The 15627-nt window shown below is 31.2% G+C and overlaps 1 protein-coding gene across 2 annotated transcripts in view; it reads right to left on the bottom strand.

Annotated features, from left to right (window-relative positions):
• Positions 1-6516: 6516 nt before the first annotated feature.
• The window catches only part of LOC107437237 (THO complex subunit 2-like protein), a 28693-nt gene continuing 19582 nt past the window's right edge, over positions 6517-15627 (bottom strand). For both annotated transcript variants that reach the window (XM_016049166.3, XM_043043285.2), the window contains one exon: positions 6517-13247. In XM_016049166.3, the coding sequence (XP_015904652.2) occupies positions 8670-13151 (4482 nt within the window). In that variant the 5' untranslated portion in view covers positions 13152-13247 and the 3' untranslated portion in view covers positions 6517-8669. The remainder of the gene's footprint in view (positions 13248-15627) is intronic.

Raw genomic sequence — 15627 nt, 5'->3', positions numbered from 1 at the left:
GTTCGAAAACAAACTGAAAAATTTAATCGGTTTTCAGAGTGAAGATATTCTTTCCTTCTCTCTTTGTTATAAATAAGCGATTTTGAGTAGAATTCAAATGTTTTACAAACAGACTTTTGATTTTAATACAAAATATTTTCCAATGCTGCACCGGCAATATTTTTTTGTTACTTTCTTTAACAAAATAAAAATTTATGTAAAATATACATCTAGAAATTGAGAATTTGATTAGTGCATTTGAAGTAGAATGATCAAACCACATTCAGTAAGAATGTTCCCTAAGTTCGTAAAAACCGTGAATCGTAATTTATTATTCTTCAAGATTTTAACTTTTATTTTATTGTTGTTTAATTTTCGGAGAGAAATATTTAAAATATTGATTCACATGAAAATTATAAATTGAAAGAATCGAAAAATCAAGCGTTAATTGATAAAGTTCTTCTAAAGTTGAAGAAATTTGGAGTAGACTCCAAAAGCTCCGTATCGTGGAACAAAGATTGCTCCTTGCAACCGTTGTTCAAACTTCAGGATTCTGAAATTATAAGAGAGACTAACTCTTAACTTTTATTATGATAGTTACAAACTTATTACTTTGCATAATTTTAAAACTACTTTTTTAACAGTATATGAATTGGCTCAACTTATAAATATATTGTACCTTATAAAATTATATGCCGCACGACGAAATAAGCTGTTTTGTATTTTGAACTCGTTGAAAACGAATAACTCAAATACATGAAACTGAAAGGAAATGAATGGATTTTTTTTAGAAGCGGAAGAAAAGTATGTTTTCACTCTTCCCGCGAAAAACGCTCCAAATTATAGGTTTGATCATTATCGCTTGAGTCCATCTTTCAGACACTGCAGACAGGAATAGTCAAGCAGAACGTCACGAGTGACGTCACGTCTAAAACAACCGCAGATGGTTATTACAATTTCCCAATTAAAACGGAGTCTTCGAACATCGGTAACAAAGATAATCGTACCTGGTACCTCCTCGTGGAGTTTGAAAGAGGTCAGGCGTGCGCAGGTTATAAAATAAAAAGAAATAAATGAATAAAATATCTGCAAAAATAGATTAAAAAAATAAATAAATAAAGTACAATACAATGACTGACCTCAAAGATGACTTGATTTTATGACCACCAACTCCGTTTCTGCCGTAATTTGTATGGGCTGGTGTATTTGATTGAAGATTTAGCCGCGTTTTTTTTTAAAGTGATTTATAGAATCCCTTTCACCAAATCAGTGTCACTAATAAGTGGTTCATGTTTCGAAGTGAGATCTTAAAAAAAGAAGTTTTCACTTTTGTGCTAATATGTAAATTTGGTAATCTTTCATTCTCAAGGAATTTTTTCTTTCTTTTTGTCCTCTAATTTTTTTTATTGAAATAAATAGGTGAAATCTGTTATTGTCGATGAAATTTAAATTTTCTTCGGCATTTAAAATTGTATTTCTTCTAAGCCAAGTTAAATAAGTATAAGTATTTCTTTTATTTCTCATTGTTTTAATTACAGTCGATACTTAATCTAACGACTAATGTAATATGGCAAGAAACGTACTCTATAATGTGTGATCATTATCTTGTAAATGTACAAAAATACCACAATACCTAAAAATATAATTGACCAATAATAGCAAAGCAAAGCTTTACTTTAATAAAAAAATTGTAAATAACAGAAAAATAGGTAATAATCCAACTTTGTGGAATGTGAAAAGGAATGGACAAGTGATACAACGGAAACTAAAATAAATATTTTAAAAAATAAAAGAATCAGATTAAAAAGGGTATCGATGTATTGACATTAGTTTAAATTAGTGTTACGGTAAATTAGAGTAAGAGTTTAAATTAGCACGAGTAACTCTAAAAGCGAATAAAACCAACTTGTACATTAATAAAAACCTTGTTTTTCTAAAAGTAACTTTACAATGAAAAATAATTTTAGGTATATACTTATTACTTACTTTAATCAATGACCAAAAAATTTTTAAATTCTAAAGTTAATGTGTGCGATTTTATATGTTAAATATTTATATACTATATACGCATCATTAGAAATAAATCGAATGAATACTTTTCCGAGAAAAAATTAAAATTTTTTTTAAACAATTGCAATATTTTAAAATATTTAAATTAATAATTGAACCGATTTATTTTAAGTTTTTGTTTCAAAAATACGTAGTTGAATATGTTTGTGAAATTTTTCATATTTTAAGATTCAAAACATTTCTAACTATTAAATTAGTTTAAAAGCTGTGGGATTTTTCTCAAGATTACGAAAACAAAAATTTATTCCAACTATTGAATCCGCAGCACTATTTTTGTAAAATCCAGATTTATTTGCGACCTCAACGCAGTTATAACAGTTATTATTATCATAAAAATTCAGCTTATATCTAACATACAGGTGGTAAAATTTTTTCTTAAAAATTTTTGCATAAAAATTTTATGCTCAAATTAAAGTTGAATTTTACGATGATAATGGAATAAGTACCTTAACAGTTGAGCCTGTTATCAAGTAAAAGAAAAAATCTTTATATTTTGTTCTTTGCGGTGTTCTCACAATTTTTATTCGAAACAAGTTTAGAGATATTTTAAAGAGGAATCTCAACAATTTTCCCAATTTGTTGGCTTTTTAAAAGTGAAAAGAAAATTTAAATGGAAAATAATCTGCGAATACTGTAATAATCTGCAGCGCCAATTACCGTACTGAATGATTTTTGCTACTGGACGATAGGTAATTAATAAATGCAAAAAAAAGTGATATTTAGAAGAACAAAAATGGCCTTGTAACATTCATTGGATTAATAAAGTAGAAATAAAAAATTTTAAATTTTATCTTTAGACTTTTTCTCAAACACTAAACATGACTACATACTTAGAATGGAATTTATTCTTTCAAAACTAATTTAACATTCCGTACATAAACCTACATATATATTGCAAATCATTAAGTTGTAAGTGTATAAAATATAAATCTTAAAGTGTAAAAAAAAAGTAATAATAACTTAGATAATAAACTAAATTAAAATAAACACATAAAACTGAATTGAAATTACACCCCGTGTTACAAAATCTGTACAATATTAACAGTTATAAACGTAATGTCCACATTTTAAATGCTGATGTACAATCTGTTTCAGCGTCGGATCAAGTTTCTGACATTTCTCCTGAAAGTAACTTTCCTGAAAATAGCTTACATTAGCAGAAAAAAATAAAGTTCAACCATGAAAACATTATATTTAGCTTTAGTTTTCAAACATCTTGATTCAATTGCAAGCTCTTACTCAAAATTAAAAGACTTTTTTAATTATAAAATTATGGCAGTAAATAAATTCTTGCATGTAAATAAACGAAAGCTATAACAGGTTTCTGATAAATTGAGTCATCAATTAAAATATGTGTGAAAAATATATTAAGATTTAGAATCAGACTTTCATGTCAGAGTAGAATTTCTATTAATTACTTAGCATCCGATAGACTTATAATAAAAGAGGAATTAAAAAAAGAAGAAATTAATAAATAAAAATCGACGAAACAATTCACTCTATTTAATTCACGTTATGCTCTTAAACATAAAAACATTATTAACATGATTTAAAAAAATTCCAATAATTTTTTTTGTTTTTTTGCTTACTTTCATTTTGGATTTATTGGACTTACTGATTAAGAGCTAACCACCCCCATAATGATCGCCCTTTGCAGGGGTAACCTCAATGTTCTATAAATTTTAAATTTATTTAATAAAATAGTGGCTTGTTATATATAGCTAGCCACTACGACAAGGGAACGGGCTAGTTAAAATAAATTTCTTAATTGAAAGAAATGTGGTTCATCAATGCATCACATTGAGCACTTCCTATGAACCTCTCCCCCCCTTGAAAAAGTAATTGCCATGGACACACTCGATGCAGTTTGATAATTACTTTAGAAGGTCGTCAAAGTAGTTATCACATTTTTATGGACCCTTTCCCCTTCTATGAAAATTGTCAAAATAAAACTGTCTATCTTGTGAAATTATTCTACCATGACGAAAAATGAAGTTATGTGAAGAAAACATGAAGTGCTATCCCGTATACTTTTAATCGTATAAATTCGCCCAAGGCTTTAAACGGTTTTCTGCAAAAGAAAAAAAGAAGTGAGAGATTAATTTTTATTTCCACCTGTACTACTGCAATTTTTTATTCGTCATCGTCGCTACTTCCTACCGATAGAGGTCCCCACCCGCATCTTTGTGAAACGCTTTGCCAAACGATTCCCAGCTCTTCTTTAGATTAAAATCAGATGACCTGGAGGTCACGGTCGCTGAAGTGAGCCTCACTTATTGTGCCATCCTTTATGATCTTAACCCCCCTCCCTTTTCAACGTTTAGAGGTGGATGTAGTAGACTCGCCCTTTGTCAAATGGAGAATTTTTTTCTTAAGAGTTATTTATCTAAATAAGCTGTTGGAGAGATAGCAAGATTTAACTTTCCCTATTTCACTTAATCCATCGTATTAACACAATTTAAATCATAATATATGAAGTGAAAATGTTAACGGTGTTATGCCGCACAACTCTTTCCTTCTTTATCACCACTCTTTTTTTTTCCCCTATCACCGATCAAAAATATTAAGTTTTCCTCATTTTATTGAACCTTATTTCACAATTTGATTGTATTTACCTCCTGTATCATATCCAAATTAGATATAAATTGAAGCACAATATAACATGCTCATTGAAGGTGTCTTGCCACACAACTCTCTTTTCCATTTTATCACCGATCTAATATCAAAAATATTGCTAAGTTTTCATTTTCATAATTTGATTGTATTTTATTTCATTTCAAAAATTCTAATATTCCAGAAAATATTCATTATTAAACAAAAAAAGAAAAACGTTTAATAATCACAGCACTTATCCTATATATTAAAATTCTTGTCAAAAACGTAGTAGAAAAAAAGCTACACTAGTTATCGTTCAAGTACAAAAAATTTCGGATGAAAATTTTGGTCAGACAAAAGGTTCTTAGTTTCACCTTATTATTTTAAGTAAAATTATCTTAAGACAAACTAAATTAAGAAAACCTATCTTTTATCTGCTCTTTGGCCTTAACTATTGGGTCTATATTTTCCTGATATTTAAAACCCAAATACGTCGAGAAGAAAAACAGGTTTCCGATTCTGTCAATAGTTAGCAATAATATTAATTAGCATACTTGTGGTCGCCATTTCGTATCATTATGACCGGTATTTAGTTTTGAAAATGTAATCATCCGAATTTAAGTTATTTAAAGGTTAACATATTTTTTATTTTGCACATTGTTCCTTACTTTATTAACACCATTCTTTATTATTAAATATGCAAGAAACGTAGTTTATTTTCAATTGTTAGATTAAAATAAAATAGTTTAACATGAATGTTGACTATTATGCTGTAGATGAAAAAAGTTTGAGCGAAAATTCTTACTTGTAAGAATGTTTAATAACCAAGAACTAAAAATCGAAATAAAAATATTTTTAAAAACCTCGTTTTTGTAGTGGAGAATAATAATTAAAAAACAAAAATTTGAAAAACGTGGGGCGCAAGAAATGCATAACAGTACATATACACATTTTCTTACTCATACAATTACAGATATACATACACATATTCTCATGAGCACACATACTGTTATGTATTTAATGCGCCCCACGTTTTTCAAATTTTTGTTTTTTAATTATCATTCTCCACTACAAAAACGAGGTTTTTAAAAATATTATTTTAATTTTGTACTCACTTCCAAATTCATGTGACACTAATTTGAAATAATCGAATCGACAACAAAAGACAATCGCGAAAATAATAATTTTTATTTAATTTTATTTTACTTTGTACGTCTTTTTTTCTCTTCATTTTCATGCATTGTCATCCAATTCTGAACTATGTGCCAAATTTGAAGTCTGTAGCTAGTCAGAGAGTTAGTTTAAAATCGATTACAAAATTCCACCCAAACAGACATACACGAAGGCAAGTTGATATAAACGTGATAATTTGCTGAAAAATTCATTTTATTCCTTAAAAAATAATTCACTTAAACTAATGATTTAAGCAAAAAAAAAAGTACTACCTATTGAGCAACAGGTAAAACTTTTTTTGTAATTAGTTGTTCATCAGATGCTCATTTTGACTCTTGGGCTGTCACCCCCCCCTCCCTCTTTGCACAACACTGGCTCAAAAGTATTTTAAGTTTATTATTTCCCTCCAAATCCAAGCTATTTTCATAGGAATCAGAACTGTGGACTCAACATTTATGTCAGAGGATATTCAATAGCAGCATAATTAAAATGAAATTAATTTTATGTAAATAAATTAAATGAATTTGGGAGGCATGCACATGGCATAGGTAACTTCTTTCATCCCTATTTTACAGCCCAAAATTTTGGATAGCAAATGCCAAAATTCTAAAGAACAAAATAAATTATTTAACTATTATTATTTTGAACAGCCTAAATAAAATAAAAAAATATAAGTGAGGAAAAAATAAGTCAACGAAATTGTAGTTCCAACAAGTTTTAATGAACATGAAACATGATAGGAAGATGGACAATGAAACACTATGAAGAATATTTCAAAAATACATCACATATTATACACATCATCAATGAATACTAATGAATGCTTTGTAAACAACATTATTCACATTGAGTTCTTCTTTATATAAACAAAGAGGGAAAAAAAAACAACTCTTTAACCATAATATCATATCAGGCATCATAGAAAAACGAAACTAATCTTCTAAATTTTAAAGAAATGGACTTACTATATAATACAATTTTTAAAACAACTAAATCCCCTTCATTATCATTTGCTTACAAGAAACATACAGTCAATAAATTTGTTACTGTTAACAAATTATTATTGTGTTTTACAAAATACTCTCAAATTATATATCCTACACAAGCGCGCACAAACTGTCATGAAAAGGGTGTTTATTACTACATATTATGAAACGCATTAAAATTCTAAATGATTTTGCATTCTGCAGGCTAAACAAATTAAAAGAAATAGGTTCTAGATTATTGTACTACATTAAACACTAGCACTTACTTTTTTAAAAAGTTTTTTCTGTAGAACAGAAATTAAATCTTAAAGCAAAATAAAGTAAAAATTATGCTTTGGCATTTTCACACTATGTGAAAAACAAAATTATTATTGATTAAAATTATCATTATTTTTCACTACATACTAATAGTTTTATAGGCAGCAAATAGAAAATGTTTACTCTTTTAATTAAAGTTACTAGCTGCAAAAATTTGCCTTGTAATGATATTACACGCTCTAAAATATGTGTTAAACTTTAAAATAGAGTTTTTGTTTAAAGTGTTTGCCAAACTTTAAACAAAAGATTGTTATTATAACCACATAAATGTGTCAAATTCGTCTTAATCAATGATACAAATTTTAGCTATCCTATATTTTGGCGAGGAGTTTCATTCGTCCCCTTATTTTAAATTAAATTATATCAAATTGATTAAACTTTCTAAATGCTAAACTATGAAGAATTATATGAACTAAATTTCCCGATTTATTTAATATTTATGAATAGGTTGCTCCATTTCATTCATTAAAATGTGTTTGATTAAACCTAATTGCCAAATTTTTAGGTTGTAAGGAACTTAAAAAGCTGACATAGTAGAAGCCCTTTGCAAGTGAAATGAACAAAATATGAAAAACAGTTGCATAAATAAAACTAAATTATCAATATGTTTTACAACTACTTGAATCTTGATTATTGCCAAAATTTTTGGGCGAAAAACATAATCAGATTAAATCCTTTAAATGATTAAAACTTAAAAAATGACTTATTTTTATCATAAACTAGGAAAGAAATTCATGCAGAGTTAAAAAGTAATAAATAGGGGAAAAAATTGAGATAAAAGTTTCTTTACTTAAATCTCAGAACTTTCAAATATTAGTATAAGAAAATAGTAAAATTTTTTTTTTTAAACTTTAGAATGCAACTAGATGTTTATTGTAATTCAATACTGTTTGAAGAACAGAATATAGTAAGCAAAAGCTCTAAACATAATTTCAATTAACCATAAAGATTATTTAATATTCAAATTAAGATCAGTGAACTTAAATGTGTGTCACATGAAATATAATAGTTTAATACATACACTGATCAGCCAGGTGATCATAAGAACTTTTAGAACACTATCACATTAAAACATATGTACAATTTAAACATATATTATTATATGAGTCTTTAAAATATTAGAGATAAATAATAATAATACTCCATAGAGCAGTACAAACATATGGCAAATAGCATAAAATAAAAAGGGGAGGAAAAACCCTAATTACAAATCTTAGATGACAATATTTTTCATTCACTTGATGCATGGTTTAAGGAAAAAAAGACAACTTAGCAGATATGAAATACGTTTGATAATGACAGTTTCTACACATACCCCCAAAACAGGACACACATTACTAAATTATTTACAATTTTTTTTTCTTCCAAAAAATAGTGCATGTTGAAAACTCCATTCAAATCACACTAAATTTACTTTGTCCCTGTGTGAAAATTTGTGCAATACCAGACATAAACATTCTTCCAAGTGTTTAAAAATTTTTTTCATTTAAATGCAAAAATTTAGTAGCAAACATTAAAGACATGTGATTTGCATAGACCATATATGCTTTAGGATCTTTTTTTAACACTAGATGCTGAATTAGAACGATGGTGCTTCTTTTCTTCACGTCTTTCAACGTTGTTTGCATACACTAAAGGAGACTTTTCTTCACGCCGAGATCTCAAATCTCTTTCATTTTCACTAGAACGCTTCGCAGAATCCTCATCTTCCTTGTCAGCTTTTGCTCGTCTTCTTCTCGGTTCCAGATTGCCTTCGTCTGAATGTTCTCTTTTGCGACTTTGCTTCTTTTCCTTGACCTTAGATTTCTCTAAAGGTGATTCAGAATCTTTATGAGGCTTGACTTCCACAAGAACTTTATCACGACCACCATTTCTTTCGTCAGATATTTTATCAGAACTGCGAGATTCTCTCTCTGACCCATCTCGAGGGCTTCTGGACGAGGTACCATCGGCACGACGGCGCTTATGCTCTCTTTCACCATCGACATCTAATAGGACACGATAGTGAGAGTCCCGTGTGGACTCTGAATTTTCTCGCTCACTAGATCTAGCACTAGGCTGTTTTTCGTGCCTGTCTTCTCGACGATCTCGTTTTTCGTCTTTGATACTGTTTGGGTCAGTCTTTGTTATGGTTATGATTTTTTCTTCTCTTCTCAACGGGCTAGAATTATCACTGCTTGTTTTTTCTTCTTTCACTCGAACAGTTTTAATACGGGGGGCATCAATGCCATTAAGCTCGCCTTCTAATCTGGAAGAGGATGACCGCTTTCCCGTAGACTGAGATGAACTCGATTTTTCGAAAGAATTTCCCTTTGTCTTGGTAGAGTCAGCTTTAGCATCATTTTTTATAACTCTTTCTTTGGATGGTTCATTTAAAGTTTCTCCATCTTTTTTTTCTACCTTAACAGGTAATTCTTTATTCGGCTGAGCATTAGAATTGGCAGGTCGTGGGTCTTTAGTTGGTTCTTTTTGATGAAACTCACTCCCAGGAATTAGAGTTGGTTTCTTTGCCTTCAAAACACCAGAGTAACCAGTAGCAAGGACAAACAAATCTGGCCTCTTATCTTTTTCTTCAGCTTTTATTTTCTCCATTCTTCGTTCGAGTGCAAGGCTCAAGCTAGTGATAACTGGAAAGTGAGGAGCAATTTTCCTCAGAACTAAAAGGCTATTACGAATCTGAATGTAATCTCCAGAATCCAGACATATTAATAGAGCCCGGGTTATTTTAAAATGCCACTTATGGCATATGTGACGGTAGTTTTCATAACCTATACTATCAACAGGAGGATCAGGCTGTGCTACTGCTGGCTGTTGCGGTAGTGGTTGTTGTACTTTGAATTTTGTCATGAAACCAGGAAAATTAGCACATTCTTTTTCAAAAGTGGCTTTGCTGCCATGCCATCGCATAACAGTCTCTAGCATGGAGCACAACAGAAGACCATAACGATTAGCTTCATTTTCAGTGCAAGAAGCAATGGTATTAGTAATATCACAGAAGACTCTGTCATAACAAAGTAGAGTAGAAAAATTGGGTGTCTTTAAACAATGTATAAGGTGTACAAATTTTGCACAATACAAGGCATCTACAGGTGTGAATATGCAGCGAGGAAACAAGCACAACTGCAAAAATTGAGTGATTGTTTCATTTTTAGCAGCTTTTGAAGAGAACCATTCATCCTTTTCATTATTTAATCGTGCTATGACTCTAGCACAATGCTCACTTTGCATTTTCTCTTCCTCAACTAATTTACAAATAAGCGCATCACATCTTTCTCTCTCCTTTTTCTTCTTACCAGCTTCCTTATTATCTTCACTCTGCAGGACAGCTTTTAGTTTATTTATCTCTCGCTCGTAGCTTTCAGTGGGGACAACTAAGTCGTACATACTGAGAGACCAAAAAGTGACATAAAATTCAGGATTCAAATCTTCCCATGTTTTTTTGAGTGTTTGATTAGACCTGACAGATTTCACAATGGGGCTTATGATAGAATCTACTATTTCAAGATATTTTTTCACACTCTGTGAGGTACTGGAGTTTTTCAAGCTCTTATCTAGCTTCTTTTGCTCATCAAGCTTAGAATTTATAGCATGATTTAGAGAGGGCCTTGAAAGGAAAAATGCTACATCAGCATTTATGTTATATTCACTTAGCAACGCAGAGACAGGAGGCAAGCGACTGGCATAATCTTCCATATTTAGATTGCTAGCTAAGAAACTACCATACTGAACTAAGGTGTCTTGGCATTGGTCATAGAGTTTACCAACTAGCTTTATATGGCTGTTTTCTTGCTCATGAAATAAAATACAGTTCCTTTGTTGGGCCATCAAAAGACAAAGAGGAATGGCCAAATCCTGGTCTAGAAGAGCTTCCTTCAGGCGTTGAGAGGACTTTTTAACATTCCTCAATTGATTGAAATATCCACCTTCAGATCTTAAAAGTTCACCACCAGTCATTGCTTCCAATTGCTCAAGGGTCATCTCCTCGCTCGCCTCAATGCCAGCCATTTTCTGAACTATTTCTTTGAGAATCAGCAAGTCAAGACTTTTACCAGCAATAAGCTGGTTAGCAACATGCTGCAAAAGTCCTGAAATGTCAACGGGATATTTTTTGAATACAGCTCCTCCAAAATTAGCTAAACTTTGCAACCAGATTGATATGCTGGTGCCATCATGCTTCATTCTATCTTTTTCTGAGTTTCCTAGAGCTTCAATGACACAACAAGCCAGAACATCATAAGACAAAGAAGTTAAATACTTCAATGAATCAATAACTGGCATTATTAAATTATCCCAAGCTTGAATTTGAGACAAAATATAATCAAATATATACCCAGGATTTGAATGACTTAGTTTTCCAATCTGCCTGCCGGTGGGTTTTACAGTTTCTTTACTCAGCCTCTTCATGATATACTTTACTTTCTTCAAAACATCAGCTTTGACTTTTATCAACATAGGATGGGTTACATTAGCATTTATCTTCCAATTATAGTAAAAAGAATACCTGTTTTGATATGAGAAAAGCTTAAGCAAACTCCACATCTCTTCTGCCATGCAACAGTTACACTCTAATAAGGACAGTGAAGGTAAAAGAGACTGATCTATTATTGCTGAAATTGCAGATACGCCATTTAGTGGTTCACGAGATTTGGTGCATAACCAATATCTCGAAAGGCGGATGATTTTTGCCATCAATACAGGGTCATGATGCAAATAAGGACCAAGAGCAAGTATCATTTCAAAGACATTTGTAAAAAGCTCAGCAAAACTTTTAACAGAGTTCACTTTGACCCTAGAATCAAGTTCCCAACTTTTTGGTTCAGTTATCTTGGGGAAGATATTTACTGACTTATAAAAATCATCAATAAGGACATGAATTAGATTGCAAAGTTTTTTAGTAATAAACAAATGGGATGTAGCATAATGATCAGGAAAGCATCCAATCAATTGCTTAGCATGTTCCCAGTCACCAACATCTAATAAAGCAGCACAGAGTCCTAATTTCTGATTGTCTTCTGAGTCCACTTTAACTGAATCATTTTCAGAGCTATCTTTATTGGAATCATTGTTGGCACTAGTGGATATACTATTTAACTGCTTGATGTAAGCAAGAGCATTAGTTAATTCTTGCTTATGTTCCTCAACAATTTTGCTATCATCAGGCCTGAGCAAAGCATATAATTGGTTCAGTTCAATGACTTTGGACTTCAAAAGAAAAGCAGTAACTTGATACAATGATGAAGGAGTTTCTTTAGAATCACCTTGCTGATAGAATCCAAACTTAAAACCAATAACTTGACTTATTGTTTCAGAATTACAAAAGTATGATTTCAAAAGACGGATAAAAAATTCTGAATGACAGGACTTGCATTCAAAGGATTCCAAAATGACGTCCAAAACACGATTAGGATCTAGATTGAAGCATCCAATCAGTGATTGAATAACTTCTAAAGAGTGCTTCGCATTTGTGTCTTCTCCGTTACCAGGATCCAATTCTGTGATTAGCTTGGCATATCCTTCAATTTCTTCTCGGAATAAATTGAATTTCTGCTGCTTATAAAACAATCTAGTTTTTGTCTTAATGTATTTAGTTTGGATGTTTCTTAAAAGTTTCATAATATCAGCATCACCTAAAGTATCAAATTCTAACCTTTCTTTCAAGATGAATTCAGGAACTATAAGATTATTACAAAGTCTCAACAGACTGAAAAAACGCTCTCTGACTGTATGAGATTCGTTACACAAAGATTCTGTGTCTAAGACTGTTAATATGTCAGCAATAAGCGATGTCATTTCTGGATGAAGAGGTTCTACTTCGCTTAATGCTGCAACAACAGTTTCTGGTGTTAAGTCACTAAAAACACATTCCTTACAAATGCCATACAACAGAAAATTTATGTCACTTTGCTCAGTTCCAGCTGTAAGACTGGATCCTTCCAATTTGTCAACTGCATTTTTGCAGTAATCTTTGAACTCCTTACGTTCTTTCTCTCCCCATGACTTGAGGAGTTCCATTAAACCAATGGTTAGCATTTTTAATCAAGTAGAAAATTATTAGATTAGAATACAGTTCTATAAATAAATCATCATCAGCTGGATGGTTTTATTTCGACTAAGTCATGAAGAAACCTGAAAGAAAATAAGATTTTACTAATTATTTTAACAATAACATCAGCTATTAATGTAATTAGTTGTCAATCATAGCACAAAATAAACAATAAAAATTATAAAAATATAATAGAAGTAAAGATAAATGGTCTTTCTTCAAATAAAATGTAATAACTTTTTAATTATTTAAAAATCAATGTTGGATTTATATCTAAGCTTTCAAAAACTTAAAACAGTGCATATGTACTAATATTTTTAAAATAGCTTCAACCCACCCTAATTACACAAAAACAAGAAGTATTGTCCTTTCTGTTACAAGACAAAATGAATTGATTAAACAAAATAATAAATTAAACACTAAAGCAAAATATACAGTCCAGATAAAAACAAAAGTAAAAACAGCCTAAATAAAAAACAATACATTTTCCCCTAACAATGCAGTCTTAATTTTTTAACCAGAAAAAATACCCCCCCTCCCCGATTTCTCTAGTTAATCCTGATTATTAAGTTAAGACACCCTATTTAGCTTTAAGGTTTACAACCTTAAATAATACAATACTATGAAAAAATAATAACAATGAAAACCCTTTGACTTAAGCACAGTGTTTTACAGTATTCTTAGTTTTGTTATTCTTTAAAGATTATATTCAATAAAATTATGTAAAACTACAGTGAAAACGGCTGGAAAGACCACCTCTGTATTGCTACCTCCTCTAACTACGATCAATTTTGGGAGGCAGAAATTTTTTTATACAGAATTTGCATTGCAGAAATCATTTAGAAGAGACCATCATAATCTTTGCCATGGATTGAGCAACCATCTGCTCCAAATGCGGAAAAGGACAAAAAAAAATTTTTAAATAAAAAGATATTAAAAAACAAATGAGTAGATTCAAACGTGTTAAAAATATTTGTGAGTAGCTCTTTTGAGAGAGTTATGGAATGGAAACGAAAAGATTCCGTTCGCAAACGCAAGCATGCATGAAGTCCGTCCTTCACAAAAGTAACAAAGTGGTTGAGAGAATTGAACCCTACCGAAGAGCGAACGGTTGCTCTTCAAACCCCTTTCCTGAAAAATACAGACGTGCCAACCTAGAAAAATTAACAGCCAGGAGTTTCCCTAATAAGATTTCAGGAGGGGTAAAAAAGGTGTGTGGTATGCGACTTTTACACACTAATAGAGCACAAATTGTGGAAGAATATTAAATGGAAATTATTTAAACACAGATTCAATCCATTAGCTAATTTTTCTTTACATTTCACAAAAATCAAATCTTGCTAAAGTCATTAGTTAGGATTTGTTAAAATTGGTTGCATATTTCCGTTTCGACATCCTTAAAAAAAAAAATTTTTTTTTTTTAAATATGCGAAGACAAAACGAATAACGGAAATCACGTTGCTTTAGTAAACAAATTAGTTTACAACAGTTTGTTGCCAATGGTTGAAAAAAAAAAAAAAGAACGATCCAATTGTTGCCAACCGTTGAAAAATATGCACTCAAAATTAGAAAATCAGCAAGATACAATATCAATTCCAACTATCGAAAGAGTTTCCACACTCCTGTACTGACGTCCCGTACCCTACTGTATTCGACATCGTCATGTGACGTCTTCGCATTCAACTCCACACGAAAGGAGAGGAAGATTCCTACGAATCTTAGTATAAGGGGGCGGGTCAAATAGGAGTGTTAAAGATGGCGGGAATGAAGCATGTGGAGTTACGCTTCTGGCAGATAGTAGTTCGATAAAAGGGTATGAAATAATGTAAGGGGGAATGAAATTCATGCGGAAAGAAAAACAAAACTTCCGTACTAGCGGACAAAAAGGCAATTCTGAGTTTGGGTGTCGATTAATGTAAAATTCGGGAGTTTTTCGAATCAATTCCGGAGGGCGGGAAGAGTTGGCACATCCGCAAATACAAGAACTGGGTGTTGATCACCAGTTAGGGATTAAAAGATCCACTGTCAACATACCCAATGATTTTCACAATACCATAGACTGTCTTCCACGCAGTATAAATGATTCATTCATTATTCATGTAAAATTGTAAAAAAAAAAGAAGCCTAGCTTTCAAATCATATTTCATGTAGGAACTTGTGAATCTGAAACAGGTGTATGATGAAGCCTACAATCTCCTTCAAACACCATTGTTGTACCAATCGGAAAATGTTAATATTGAGCTCGATTGACTGTTCAATGTCTATTCAGTCATCAAAAGAATTTACACAGAATGTGTCTGAGTAGCATTCAAATATGTCTGTGAAGTTGTATGCCGAGCAGTTCAGGATTAACAGTTAAAGATGTCCAAGATGAAAGCATAATACAGTTGCTTTTCCAAAAAAAAAATTCGACAACCTTTTTGCCAATGCGTATAGTGATTAATTAGTAAAAAAATATATTTT

This window comes from Parasteatoda tepidariorum, chromosome 10 (assembly GCF_043381705.1).
Source record: "Parasteatoda tepidariorum isolate YZ-2023 chromosome 10, CAS_Ptep_4.0, whole genome shotgun sequence".
In the NCBI taxonomy this organism is placed as follows: Eukaryota; Metazoa; Arthropoda; class Arachnida; order Araneae; family Theridiidae; genus Parasteatoda; species Parasteatoda tepidariorum.
The sequence above is the reverse complement of the archived record's forward strand: the minus strand, read 5'-3'. Positions and strand labels throughout refer to the sequence as shown.